This window comes from Python bivittatus, unplaced genomic scaffold (genome assembly GCF_059951505.1).
Source record: "Python bivittatus isolate LINGU-HERP-01145 unplaced genomic scaffold, Pbiv_v1 ctg000850_np1212, whole genome shotgun sequence".
Taxonomy (NCBI): domain Eukaryota; kingdom Metazoa; phylum Chordata; class Lepidosauria; order Squamata; family Pythonidae; genus Python; species Python bivittatus.
The window spans coordinates 13,555,284-13,570,944 of record NW_028277112.1 but is presented as its reverse complement, the minus strand read 5'-3'; the positions used below and the strand labels follow the sequence as shown (position 1 = coordinate 13,570,944).

Here is a 15,661-nt window from a genome sequence, read left to right as displayed (position 1 = left end):
AGTTTAGAGTTCCTGCTGGCTTCCCCACTGACTTGTGGGAAGTTGTCAGGAAGCTTTGGAAAGGAGGATCACGGACTGTGGCTCACTGTGGCAGCGTAGCAGCAGCACTGAAGTGGCAACAACTTTCCCAAATTTCAATCCCACAGGAGTAATGGGTCCTGGATTTTGGACACATTCTGTAAGTTTGCCCATTTGAGGTACCCTGGATGAAAAATTGTTGCCCTATGATGCACCATTTTGCCCAGTTGAAGGTTGCAAACTATCAGATACAAGAGTTTTAGTAGTATATAGATAAGCTAACTACTTAGAATGGGTATGCTTGTGTCATGAAATATTTTGTCTTTATAGTGAATTATCACTTTGAAAGTTTGTGTTTTAAATCTAACACTACTGTTTTTCTTTATAGAAGGGCAGTTAAGACATATAAAAACTGGAGAGCCATTTGTTTTTAACTACCGAGAAGATTTGCATAGATGGAACCAAAAGCGCTATGAAGCTCTTGGAGAGGTATATATTATCCACAAATAATATAGTAATGTATACAGTGTGCCTGTTTTATTTTGTATTTGGCTAAATAAAGGAGAAGAGCTTATTATGGTAAGAATAGCATAGAACTGAATAGTCTTGGGAGCAAGGAATAATCTTATTAGGAAATTATCTGCACTGCTTTAAGGGTAAACTAACTGTTCTGTGAGGGGTGCGTGTATGCCTAACTATAACAAAAAAGTGCCATGTTCTCTGTATTGTATAAAATCTTGCAGTTATTATGTCAGAACTTTTTGTTGCAAGTGCAGGTATGAATATGAGGAGGCAGTTCCATCTGTACTTACTTATTTGTTGTGTAGATTTTTAACACATTTAACCAATTTGTATTGATTTTTAACACGTTAGAGGAAGCACATTACCATTTTATCAGTATCAAACAAATATCAAGTTTATTTACTTATTTATTCATTCATTCATTCATTCAATTTATATAGCTGCCCATCTCAGACCAGTGACTCTTGGTAAATAATATTTTAGATTCTATTTTCATTTTGTTTTCTCATGTAAATGTTGATACATCTTGAGTAACATGCAGTTTCCTTTGTCATTTAAATATTTCACTTATAAAAATCTGATTCTTAAAAAGTTATTAACTTTTTTAAAACCAGCATTCATACAAGAAAATGTCTAGATCTTGGTGATATTAACTTACAGTTTAAAAAATCCCTATCATTTATATATTGACCTTTAAGCTTTTTCATTACTGTGATCATCACGTTTTGTCTTGTGTACAGGTAGTCCTCACTTAGCAACGGTAATCAGGACTGGAATTTATGTTGCCAAGCAACGTAGTCATAAAGCGTGATGTCATGTGACCATGCCACTTAGCAAGAGAAATTCTGGCACTTCTGGTTGCTGTTGTTTAAGTGAATCACTGTGGGACGTTAAGCGAGATGTCATATAGTTGCCATTTGTGACCTCCTGCCAGCTTCCCCATTGACTTTGCTTGTAGAAAGCTGGCCAAGAAGGTTGCAAATGGTGACCATGTGACTAGGGGATATGGCAATGTTGTAATTGCGAACCAGTTGCCAAGTGCCCGAATCATGATCATGTGACTGTACGGATGCTGCGAGAGCCTCAACTACAAGGACTTGTCATAAATCCCTCTCGTTCAGTGCCATCATAAATTCATCTGGTCGCTGAATGAATGGTCATTAAGTGAGAACTAGCTGTAATGGATGATGCAAGAGAGACTCAGCTCTAGCATAGCTAGATGTTGGTCAGTCTCTTATTCATTGTTTAGAGGAATGACAGACTGAGCTATGGCAATATGCATCCATATTAAAGAAACAGGTCTGATACTGAATTTAATTAATTAAAATTAAAAGGTCGTGTTACCTTTTCTTTTGTGCTGGCATTGAAAGTATGGGAGAAATAATGAGCCTCGTCATCAGTTTAGTACAGCAGAAAGATCATCTGTGCATGTGTCCGTGTGGTCAGTCAAGTAGGAAGGCACTTGAAGAAGCTATGCCAGGCCTCCAAGAGGGAATGCCACTTGGAGCCGTCAGACAGCAAGCTCAGCAAGAAGTAATGGGAGGAATAATGAGCCTCCTTCAGGCAGCAGGTTCCAAAAGATGTATAAAGTGCCCCTCAAAGAAAAACACACAGCCCTATTTTTAACTGGAATAAAGTTTCAAATAAAGCTGAAAATGTACCTTATTTGAACATTAATATGAAGACTATAAATATAGTGAAAAAAAGTTGGCTCTTGTCTTGCTGTGGTACAGCTAAAACTTAATAGGATATGCTATCTCATTGTAGTTTCCATAAAAGTCTGTTAGCCGAGATGCTAAGAAATATTAAATTGAATCGTAACTATATTTAGGGAGGGAAGAAATAAAGGATGGATGAACATAATCCATCAATTAAAGCATAAATGTGATTTAAAAAATGTAATAGAAGCATTAATTTTTGAAAATATAGTGTTTTTCTCCTCCTATTAGGAAAAGTGCCAAGAATGAACAGATGGAGTTATCTTTTTCAGGAGAATGGACAGCATCACTTTTATTCAAAATACTTAATACTTAACTTTCTAAAAGATTCTTGTGGCATGCTTTGACCAATTTATTGTTTATAGCAAATCTCTTGCCCTGAACTTCCCACGGCATTGGCTGTGACTCTTGTTTATATCTTAGCAATATATTAGGATGCAAATGAGCTGAAAGATTTTCAAGCTACAGGTTTCAAACTATGTTATAGATTATTCAGCATAATTTAGTAGCATGCTAAAAAATTAACAATTTAAATAAGGCACTATTGCTGTAGCAGCAGCAGCTGAAGCCTACATAGCTTTAGGACTGCCTGGGAGCAGAGGCATCTGGCTGCAGATGGTACAGAACTAGTTGTAGAATTGGGGGAATGAAAAATAAGGGCAGGCGGGGGAGAGAAAAGTATTTGAATTAGGCTATTCAGAGGTCTTGTAAAGTTCTTGCATTATTTGACATTATGCCCTGTTTTAAAGCTGAAAATAATATATTGTTAAAAGTACAGAAAATAAAATCCACATTCCCAACAGGCAGTTGTAATTCAAACAGTGAAAATATTAAGGGATGCTCCTACCAGAGGAAGTATTTAATATCTTATAAGTCAATCTCAGAATTAAATGCTTGTTGATCACATTTATTTTACCCCCAAATCTTTACTCCCAGTTTTGATGCAAATCAAAGATAAAACATCAAATTTATTAGTTAAGAAAGATTTCTGGGAATTCTTATATTGGGATAACTGCTATTTTAGAGCAAAGTGGCAGAGAAAACCTGGGAATAAATAAATAAAGGAGCTGGAACGCAACCTAACCTCCCTGTCCCTATGCATGCTGAAATTATTACTGAGAACCAATGATATCTCATCTGATTTGTTCCAATTTTATGAACTAATCAGATGGGAGTCCCAAATTGTGTTAGCAATATAAAATTAGGAATGGACATTTTCATTGTCATAGGAAACATATCATCTGCATATAACAGAATCTTACACTCTGTTCTCCTACTATGATCCTTATAATATTTTCAGAAGTTCTAATAACATAAGCAGAGATTTTGATGGCAAATTGAAATGAAAAGGAGAGAGTGCATATTTGAAATGATTATAGCATAATTTTAACTAAAATGATAACACATAGTAATAATACTTGATTTAAGGATTAAGTAAAATAATTCAATCTAAGCTTTAAAACTTTGAGGAAATTCATATCAACTTTCACTCAGTTTGAACATCTCCAAGAAGTCATATAGAAAGCTTTCTTAATATCCAGTGAAGTAAGAGCTTCTGGATTCTGCCTGTTTTGAGTTAAGCAATTATGTCAAACCCAATATAACCATAACTTTGATGATTATATATAAATTCAGCATGAGTTCAGAATGCAAAACAGTTATTGAAGCACATTTCATTCTACAAGCAGAAGATGCTGTTAATAGCTAAGCATTTGTATTTATCAAAGAAATAGGTGTATAATTGGTTCAAATACTGGATGAAAAGTAACGCATGTTTCACAATTAAGTGATAGGAGTCTATTTGAAAAAGCTTCAGTTTATATCTCCAATAGAAGATTAAAACCCAGCCTGCCTTATGCTGGAGAACTAAAAAACTACCAGGGCCAGGAGAATTTTCAACTTTCATAAATCTAATTGTAGAAACAGTTTGTTAAAGAGAAAGAGGTACTGTAGAGTAAGATTGGTATGTGGTCCTAGGATAGCTGTAGAAAATGAATCTCATCTGTTGATAAGAGATCTGAACTGCATAATTTGGAACAACATTTTAAAAAACTGTTGCTTGATTGATCTAAAGTTGAAGTATATTTTCCCACGTAGGTTAAAATTGAATATTACTTCTTGCTTAATTTGGAGATAGGAGATATATGACATACATAAAGAGTTAATTCTTTAACATCTACCACTATAAAATTTTATCTAATTGTTGCTTTTTTCCACAAAAAGTGTATGCATACTGTATGATCACAATAAATGCTTTTGTTGTTTCCTATATCAATATAGTGATGAAACAGAACCTTTTTTGATATGGAAAAATTCTATTGTTCCCTCAGTTTAATAAAATCATTATTGTACAACAATTGTATACTTAAAAATTAATGAAAATCTTAGTCAATTGAAGTTACTAACATCACAAGAGCATAGTCTGAAATAATTGTAAGTTATGTTACATGGCTTAATGTTGGATACTAAATAATGAAATATCAATAAGCTTAAATGAAAAGTTTTATGCATGGAAAAGGAGAAGTCTATTCATATTGGGAACAATTAATAGAATACCAAATACCTACCAGAATATATTTGCATATATAATCTTGCAAAATTTATCTAATCAATTTATATGGCTGTCTAATTCACAGATTGTGACTCTAGGCAGCTTGGATGAAAACCAAGAACAGAACCAGCAAAACAACAATAAAACAAAACAAACAGAAAACAGCACAGAAAAAAAAAACATCAGAAATCAAGGCCAACTTCCAATAATTCATATTCTGACTTTTGCAGACAGGTTCATTCAGTGCCTTGACTCTGTGCCTGGAGGGCTATTCAGGTCTTCAAGGCTTATGGAGCAGGTGCAGGGCCATCCAAATCTCTGTTATATAAAATTAGGAATCTTGGAATATAATGGAGGAGAGTATTACTAAAAAAGGGATCTAAGGTTTGATTCAAATACTCCCCAATTATTATATGACCTATTCTTATTATATAAACTCAGTGTGTACATTCTAAAGAGTTTATAGTTGCACTATATACATTTAGTTATGTTACATATGGATCTTGAACCATAAGAATCACTTGTTGAAATGGGCAGCTATACAGGAATGAATGAATGAATGAATGAATGAATGAATGAATGAATGAATGAATGAATGAATGAATAATGATTTCCTTGACCTCAGCTTGGAAAATGTAATAACATCAGAAAACTTATTGCATGTTTGGAAATATGTATGTATACCTCCCTCCACCCAAGTTTTCTATATTCCTTGGAAAAATATGGGTTTACCATATGACAGCAACTTCACTTCCCATTTTTAAAATTTAGATAGCATTTGCCTTTACTAAGGCCCTGACCTCTTAACATTCCATGTTGGGAAAGAAACTGTCATTAGGATTGGGTTAGGCTGTAAATACTATAAAATAAATCAGCAGATAATAAAATGAATTAATCTTAAAACAGAAAAGAAATGACATTTTTGAGTATGCAGGCCCTCCAAAACAAACATTCAGTACTTCCAATGAAAAACTGAAATAAAATATTACAAATGAAAAATGAAATAATACCCCAATATTCCATATATCCTTTAGCAAGCTAATTACTGCTAGTATGAATCAGGAACAGGGAAAAGTAATGGGGGGGAGGTCTGTTAAATGTTTAAAAAGGTAGCTTCAACAAATTCAGATGAAGAGAAAAGGAGAGAGAGAGTAGAGAGAAGATACAGACAGAAAAAATAATCACAGTTGCAAGAATTTCATTACCTTTTCTTGCTGACCAAGGTCATTTACATAAATCAACTGAAGCTAACAACAAACAACTTGGGAGCCCAAAGTTGATAGCAGGTACAACAGCAAAACATAGAAAGCTTTAATCCTTTGAAGAGATTTCAGCAGAAACTTAAGTAAGAATGGTTTCAGAATTATGAAAGGATCACTATCTAAAATCTGAGAAAGCTGGATACCTGATAAAGTACTGTAGATTCTTGTCACAAAAGTCAGGCTTCTCATCTTGATGGACTTACTTAATATAATCTGGGAAGAACATAATATGAGACTTATTTTTGCCCTATTCAGTGACATTAATAGAGAAGATTCGCCTTATAGCAAATCTGAGAAATTTCACAATAGATGGCCAAATTTTATCAGTTGTACTAAAAGAAGCTGGAACACAATGGGCAAGGTGGTGGTGCCATCTGAGCAATTAATGAACAGATCCTTTCTGGTAACAAAATTTTTACCTGTTTGTGATTCCAACAGTTGCCAAGATAATAAAACTGCAGGGAATGCTGGAGTTTGCCAGTGTCTCTGACTACAGTACCATCTTGGCAGTATCAATATGAAAATAAGTCACACGCTTCTCCCCACCCCACATCTCCAGCATAATTATGATGGTTTCAGAAGTTTTGGCTACCCCTTATATTAGCACTTGTTTTGTCTTAATCCTGACAAATAGTAAGAATGCAAACTATTGTCAAAGTTTTGCTTATGAAGCAAGCTTATTTGAAAAAGAACATAGTTAACTATTGTTTAGGGTGTGAATTAAATGCTACAGTGCAATTAATTTAAACTGTTCACTGTGGCTGTTTCTTTGTACTGCTAACACCAGTGAACAATTCTTAATCATAAAACAACCTATAACAAATAGTATCAGAACACTGTGTCAAATTCTGCAAAAACTGGGAAAGTACACTGAAAGTATATAAATCAGCCTATTCACATTAAGCCATATACATAATATTTTCCTTAATTGTTTGCAAGGTGGCATATATAGGGACATTTATTTGAATTTATAGTGGAATTGTCCATTTATGAAATACTTTTAGGAAATATCTCCTCTGAGCATAATAAAATACAGGCTAAGAACACATTGTGATATGAAAAATGGCTCCGTTTTCCTGTTTGGAAGTTACTAAACAATCATGAATCAAGAACATTTTTCTTTGTAGTGGCAAGACAAAAGAAGTTATAGAACTGGAGATAAGCATTACATCTTACCTTGGACTTTAAGAATTCCCTCTACCTTTATTTTCTGCTTATATTCTGTTGTATTGTCTCATGTATAAACATGTCTCATCTGTTAATAGCAGCCTTCTAATTCTGTAGGTCATTCTGTATTATATCTTGTGTATATTAAAATAATGCAGTACAGTTGGAAATGCTGTCTGAAGATGATTCACCACCGCTTATAGTGTCTGCTGCAATACAGGTAGTCCTCGACTTACGACCACAATTGGGACCAGAATTTCCATTGCTAAATGATGCAGTCATAAAGCGAGATGTTACATGACCACATCGCTTAGCAATGGCAATCCTGGCACTCCCCGTTGCTGCCATTAAGTGAATTCCACCGGTCATTAGCTGAGGACTACCCCAATCCAAGCCATTCCAGGCTTTGTTCCTCCCAGCCCTGAGCCTCAGTAAGATATGGGACTGCCTCCCCACACCCACCAATCTCCCGCCCATCTCTGCCCTTTTGGTTGCTCTGCACCCTGCCTTGCAGGGCAGCAAGCAGCCCCAGAACCATGCAACTCTGGGGCTGCTTGCTAAGCTGTGGCTCAGGGGCTTCTTAGCGTGCCAAAGCTCTGGGGTTGTAAAGAGTCCCTGAGCTGCAGTGCACTGCGAAGCGGCAGCCACCCCTGGAGGCTTCAGCTGCCTCAGCAAGTGCCAGCAAGCATTTTTCTGCCCAGCTGCCCTCTTTCCCAGGTCCCCGCACCAACCTTCCACCTTTTGCACCCAGCCGCCATGACCAAAACAGAAGTGTCTGGCTGCTCCTGCTGTCTCCTTCACGTGCTCTATAATAATAATAATAATTGTTGTTGTTATTATTATTGAAAGCTGGTAAAAGCAATAATAATAATGGAAAGTGGCAGAGAAGCTGAGCCAACCCCCAGCACTTTCCTGTTGGCTGGACATTCTTATTTGCACCGCCCTGCTGGGCTGGGCTGAGGAGCCATATGTAGGAAGTGTTTGCCCAGGATAGCATGGTGGCTGCAGGTCTGAAAAGGAGATAGCAAAAAAAAAAAGGCACCTCTGCTTCGGCCGCAGTGGCTGGGTGCAAAAGGCGAAAGGTCGGTGCAGGGACCAGGAGAGAAGGCAGCTGGGCAAATGAATGTTTACTGGTGCTTGCTGGGGTGGGCTGGGGTAGCTGAGGCTTCCAGGGATGGCTGCAGCTTTGCAATGCGCTGTAACCCTACAAGGCTGGGTGCAGGGCGCCCAAAAGGGCAGAGATGGGGGGAGATAGGCAGATGGGGGAGTTGAAGTGCCCCTGCGGTTATAAGTGCAGTCAAGCTGCCAAGCACCCACATTGTGATCATGTGACCACGGGGGCATGCAGTGGCTGTAATTTCAGGGACCAGTCGTAAGTCCATTTTTTCAGCACTGTCATAACTTCAAACTGAATGAATTGTAAGTCAAGGACTACCTGTACTTTTGGTAATCTGCTTCAGCAGTAACAAGAAGTTTTGAAGTAGCTTAAAAACTAACTTGTCTGTTGCTCTGGAATCATTTCTTTTGGGAAGTGATTTTGGAAATATGATATTTTAAAGACTTTAAGCTTTGGAAGGATAAAAGCAAAACACTTATGAATGCTGCATTCACAGCAAATTAAATAAAATCTTCTGTCCTTAAAAGTAAGAAGGGGAAAAAAACTTTTTGTGGAAGATATTCTGGTTTCATCATGCAGCAGCTTATAAGAACCAGAAAAGAGTAGAGAGGAGTCCTTCATTTTAAGTTTTAGCTGTCTCCTTGTTCTAATGCAATTGAGAAGAGGAAGAGTGCTTCTATAAATGGTTCTGCCTAGCCAGAGGGAAATTATATGATAATAAAATTTCTTACCACCAAGAAACAATATAAATAGTGCAATCTGATTTTGGAAGCAGGAAAAGGCCATTGTTTTTAACAACAACAAAAGGAAACTTGAAAAAATTCTCAGTAGGTTGAACTTTAGCTATTGTAGCATGTCCATTAAAGAAGAGTCAAGCCCCAGACTCCTGATTTTCTGGGAAGACATATCAGAGAAACTAAAACCTGCTTTCTCACAATTAACTTGCAAACAGCAGCAGCCAGTCAACAGTCGGCTGTTTCTTTCCAAATATCAGTTGTTTGATATACATAGACATTTTCATTGCTGATTTTGTTTTCTGCTCCACAGTTTTGAACATTCATTTAGCTACTGTGTACATTTGGATTTTTTCCCCTCACTGGTATCAGAGAGAGGGTAGAGCCGAGTGTTAGGAGGTTCTGTGGCATACCTTATTTACTTGGCAGATTTGTCACTTCAGAGACAGGAGAGTTTATTTAGCCCAAGCATATAGTACCAGTCGTATCAAATCTTAGATCAGCTTTGCTACTTGAGATGTGCTGGAGGGCAATGTGCTTCTTCATTCTGACATGTGTAGAAATATGTTTATTTTGTTTGTAAAGTGTAACAGCCGAGGTCTGCTTGTATTTATATTTCTGCTGGTTTAGTTGTTATTTCCAGACAGTATCATCCTGAAACTTAGTATCTAGTGGGCTTTTAAAAAGGATACTAGACTTGAAGGCTTAGTAGGAAGTGATTAAAAAATAATTATCAATTCTATCAATTTTCCAAGCTTTTTTAAAAATATCTTTGGATTGTGAATTGCTGGATCAACAAAATACTGTTGGATTTGGTTATCACAACCTAGTAACTGTGAAGTATCTGAGATAAAAAAATGTAAAGTAAGAAAAAAATCACTACTACTGTGCACATATGAAAAATATAATTCCTTTTACCAACATAATCTCATTAAAGTCACAAAGAGCTACCTTTAACTGGACTACATCATTTGAATATTTATGTCAGCTTATACTTGGATTAAAGAAGAAATTCATAAAGCTATACTTCAATGATGCGCATTCAGTACTTTTACTTGCTTCAGTATATGCAATTACATATAAAACCTGGATGTGATTCTATTTCAATTTATTATTTTTTTGTGCTGCCAATATTAGCGCAACAAATTGTATTTATTTAGTTGCTGAACCACCATAGACCAAAAGGCACAACATATTGAATTCTCTTCTCTGGTTATATTGGAGGATTAATTGAAAACAGTATGAGTATTGGTGGCCGGTAAGCAAGGCATCAGAAAATGGAATTTAAAGGTGTTACAACTTTGTTAATTAACACCTTTATATTAGAGATGCTAAAAATGTCTTAAATAAAAAAGATGGTTCAGCAAAACCAGACACTGCTATTCACAGAGTTCTGAAAGATAATTATTTTGGCAAAAGCTATATTTAAAGTTATACTCTGCTGCCAGTTATAAAATTAATAGTTATTTTTATTTTGCTTTATAAAATTATATCACAGTGCATCAGAAATAGTTTGTACTGTGTTGTGATACAAAGTGTGCTGCTTCTGGCAGAAGCCCTAATTCATGTTAACATTTTAAACATTAAACTGCTTTGGTTTAGCAATTGAAAAGATGAGTGAACTCTGTGTTTGGGACAAAATAACTTCTTGGAAGCATGTTTAGTTAAAATTTCTTCTGCACTTGAACGTGAAAGGGATTCAAAAAAATTTTTAACAGATTTTTTAAAAACCAACATATAATATTTTTCCACTATTATTTTCTGTAGAAGCTGTTTAAATGGTTAAGTTTAGTATCTTACAACACAGAGGCTTTTGGGTTGTGTCTGTTCGAAATTTCAAATGTGAATGTTGTAGATATTCTTATTTACATATATTGTTATTCTGGATTTTTTTTTTCCTCTTCTGTTCTAGGGTTATGGTTTTCTTTTTGTGCTTCTCAGTCAGCCTTGACTCTGAAGACTAAATGGACAATCCCTACAGTTTTTTTGGCAACATTTTCAGAAGTGGTTTGCCCTTGCCTTCTTCCCTGAGCTAAGAGACAGTGACTGGCCCAAAGTCACCCAGCTGCTTTTATGCCTGAGGCAGGACTAGTATATCTTGCAGATGAAGTATAACAGTGGCTGCCTGGGTTAAAGATGACTATGCATGAAATAGATATGTTTTTTATCCTTAATTTTTAGCTAAATTATTCATATAGCAGTAGGAATCAAAATCCTAGATCATACAGTATATTACATTTCTGGACAAATATATTGGGGCAACAAGGCAGGAGTTTTTGTTTCTTAACTAGAAGTTTTTTTTAAAAAAAAATAATGTACTTTGCAGAATGTATTGTATTCTTCTAAACAGTGGCTTGATAAATCATTTGCTAATTTTTTTTTACAAAAAAAAAAGCTATTTGTGAATATTGTACAACTTTTTTCTCTTGTAGATCATCACTAGATATGTATATGAATTATTGGAAGAAGAGTGCCATTTGAAAAAAGTATATGTCCCAGTAAGTTAAATGTACACAGATTTTTCTTAAAGTACATTAAGATGTAGAAATCAGTCTGAGGAAATAATTTTTTGTTATAACTTTCTTTGTGAGGGCTTGTAAAATCCCATTTCTGAACAATGACAGTTCAGAAATTCTATTATTGCTCATGTTAAAGAACTAAACCTAGATTTGAATTTTTCTTCAATTATGAATCTTACTGGGTGACATAAGTCCTTTATTTTGTCAGCTTAACAAATAAAGAGTTGCTCTGGATAGTGGTGGGAGTATAACACCACCTATACTACCTTGTGCAATTTAAATAAATCATAGGATATTTAGAGTTGTATGGATGATGTTTCCAGTTGCTGCTTCATTTTATTTTAGTTTGGAAAAGGATGGAACATAATAGAAATTAAGCAGACTGTGAATTTATATGTGTGCATGTAATCCAAGCCATATTTCATTCTGAAGAATGACTTCAGGATTAAATTTTTTATTCCAGATGTTAAGTGTACAGGGTGTAATGTGTATCTATTGTACAGATAGGTCTCCAGATTAAGTCTCTATTCACATCAAGTGTTGGGCATATTTCACGTTTGCTAGACCCATCTCAACTAATTGCTGAGATTTACAACCCAGCAGTGCTCCAAATATGTTGTATGTGCTTAAAATTAAAGAATTCTGAGAGCAGATATAGTCTTCAGTTATAGAATGAAGTAAAATTAATGATGCTATGCCATAAAAATCCACAATGGATATTCTTCATTAACTGTTGAGATTAGAAAATATGCTGATGCTGCAATTCTCCCAAATGTGTATCTGTTTTTCTGTGATCAACACGATCATTTGCCTTTGAGATCAGTTGATTATCTCACTTTTCTAAGATAGGTGAAGTTTCATGATGGATACTCATGCTGCTGCAAATCTTATGGCAGAAAAGGAAAGGATTTTTTAAAGGCAAAGACAATAGGCTTGATGACTGAGCACATTGCTGATCTTTTTATAATTTTTCTTTATTGTAGGTGCCATGCAGTTTTCCACTGATCTCAAGAAAGGATTTTTTGTAATTGTATGTTTATATAGTATTTATTCAGATCCATTATCTGTAACCAAATCATCCCAGATGCTCTGTCATCACACCGGAATTACACATCTTGTAGCAAATTAGAGATATTGGCCTAAGGGTTCAAAAATAATAATATATTTAATGAACTGTTAATCAGAGCCCAGCTACACTGATATTTTTATAGGTTACTTGATTTTTACCATGTATCAAGGTGATTTAAGACAAGGTACTTATATTGATCATGAGAAGTTAAAACAGATATACCCAAAGTAGGCCTTCTTGAAAACTATTTCAAGAAGGCAGTATTAGAAAAGTATTTAATTTTAACGAAATTATCTGCTCTCCTTTAATAATACTGTAAAAATGCATATACTGTGTACCTAAGTATCTAATCACTTAAGAGTGTTATGCTGGTACCTACAGTAAACATTGTGAAAGGTTGGCTGATCTGAATAAAGGTCACTCCTAAAAAATGAAGCATAATATCTAAAATTATTTTAAGGAATTAATAGCATTTGTTTTTACTCCATGTTCACCACCAGGTTTTGGTGAACCCATACATTATTTTTTTCATTTTTTAGTTTAGTTAAATAAACATTGGAAAAAGAGATGTGACTTATTTAGATATTTCTAAATCACTGGTTCTAGATTTCTAAGTCACTGGTTCTAGATTTTCCCATTGCTTCCCAGAAGAGTAGGACTCTGTTCTTTGAAACCTTGCCTTTTTCCTCCAAACCAGGATGAAGTACACTCACTTTTGAAGACACCCACACTGACACATCATTGATTAAAAAGTGAAATGTTAATTTACTTATAGAACATCTCAATAACTCAAAATAGATCAAACAGTTGAATGAAATAGTAATGATTACAATCTGTGATAGTTTCTCTATCCTCTAACCCCCACTGTCAAGTATATTTTTTAACTGATACTTCCTTCATCCACCATTTTGTTCTCTAATTTATTCTCAATCATTCATTGACAGTTTTTGGGACACTTATTACCAGAAGTAAGTGCACACACAGTAATATTTATTCAGTCAGTGACCAGCAAAATTTATAAAATATACAACATGAAAATCAAATTAAATGGATGAGATAAAGTATCAACGTAACAAGGAATATCTGTTACAAAGTATAGCATAAGCTACTGTAATGAAATGTGTTCATAAACTGTGCAAGTATAAGTCTAAAATACTACAGTCTATGGAGTAAAATGCACAAAATATAAAACAAAATAACAAACACAGTTGCAGAATCTATAAAATCTGAATAAAACAGAAGTGATTATTCCTAAGACCAGTTATGCCTTATTTTCATTGTGGTAATGCAGAATTTACTACTGAAGAAGTAATGAAGGGTTTCAAATCTTCTAGAAGTTGATTCACATAGAAATTGTCTGGCCTTCCTAGGAATTTACATATTAGGGACAAAATATAAGTAGTTCTAATATCCCTGTAGAATTTACAATGTAATAATACATGAGAAATGGATTCAATCTCCAGGTGTGCTTGGTTAATGGAGTTTTGGGTGTCTGCCTTGCAGCAATGTGGATGGTGAGATATTATGTCTGGCTTTGAAAAATGCTATCCTCAGCCTGGGGAAAGTTAGGTTCTGTAAATATTTTGCTGGTTCCCAACTGCTGCTGTTTATCCAATTTCTGCCATGTTGGGGCAACCTATTAACTTTAGTCTGGAACTCCATGTCTTTTATTCTTTGGGTAAGCAGTTGCATGGCTTGGTCATACCCCAAAGAAATTAAGAATGGTGCAGAAAGCCCATATGATGCCAACTTCTGCTGTATGGCCTGTTTCCTAGGAGAAGAAAATTTATCTTTTAAAACAAGTAAGCTATTACTAACATATAATGCTTCAGCTACTATTCAAAGTGCTAGCTTTATCCTTTTGAAACAGTAAGTAATATTTAAAGGAAAATCTTTTTCAGTACATGAACTTCATTGGAACAGTCCTTTTAATGAATGTTAGATTATAATGTTTCCCACGTTCAAGAACTTATGATATTCTGGAACTTATTTTCTAATGAAGATTGTAGAGTTGGTTCTATTGCACTTTATTAAAAAAAACTAAGGATTAGGGAGAACATATTAAATTACTATATTGCTGATGATCAGAATAGTATGTCTTATAATAGTAAGATAATTTTATTTTCATGCTTTTGAGTTACAGAGAATGTTGTGTGTTAAAAAAAAACTCTGGAAGTCCATTGAAAATATACATCCATAAATAAAATGAAATTGAAAGAATGTTGTCATTCCAGTTACGTAGTAGTGTGAGGTTTGTATTCTGTATGAACAATAATACTAACATGTTTTTTAAAGTGAAATCATGATCATAACAATCTGTATATACTGTAACGATCATTTAAAAGAACAATAGGGAGATTTATATCATGAAAATATAAATTGCTAGGGACACTCTCATTGCTGTGGTACACTAGTTTGGTTTGTCAATAAAGTATGATTGTGTACTACTATGACCTTTTTATGGCTATTTAGTGAAAGCTTCATTTAATGAATTACAGCAGTCTGAAGACAAATTGGCTTGAAGGAATGTTTCCAAATGTAATTAAGATCAAAGTTGTAAAGGCTGATTCTAAACCTTGGTAGATATTTGACTAATTTGTTTTTAGATAGATTAACTAAACATCTTATAATGCATGGGTCTTTATAATAAACATTTTTCCTTATAATTTTACAGTGTGTTCTCTAATTGGATTTTTTGTTATTAATTGTATATAAAGCTATAAAAATGAGTCCTAATTATCTGCAGAAAATGAGAGAGAGAGATCAGCTCATAATCCCCTAAGATGTAGTAAAATGATCTTGGAAAAATTTTTACAAGCGAAAGACAAGATTTCTTTGAAAGTAACAGCTTTTTAAAACCAGCCAACTGCCAGCTGCTTGATTGTTGTAGCTGTGGAAAGAAACATCACAAAAGCATTCTTCCTCCATCACCTTCCCAAGAGGGAGTAACATTGTTCATTATGTATCTAATTTAATGTAATACA

General features: G+C 34.7%; 1 protein-coding gene across 5 annotated transcripts in view; it reads left to right on the top strand.

Annotated features, from left to right (window-relative positions):
- Positions 1–15,661, top strand: part of ARB2A (ARB2 cotranscriptional regulator A) — a 278,187-nt gene that overhangs the window by 28,899 nt on the left and 233,627 nt on the right. For 4 of the 5 annotated variants that reach the window (XM_088130004.1, XM_088130005.1, XM_088130001.1 and 1 more), the window contains exons 4-5: positions 407–507; positions 11,522–11,587. In XM_088130004.1, the coding sequence (XP_087986130.1) occupies positions 407–507; positions 11,522–11,587 (167 nt within the window). The remainder of the gene's footprint in view (positions 1–406; positions 508–11,521; positions 11,588–15,661) is intronic. The other variant, XM_088130002.1, reaches the window with a different exon arrangement.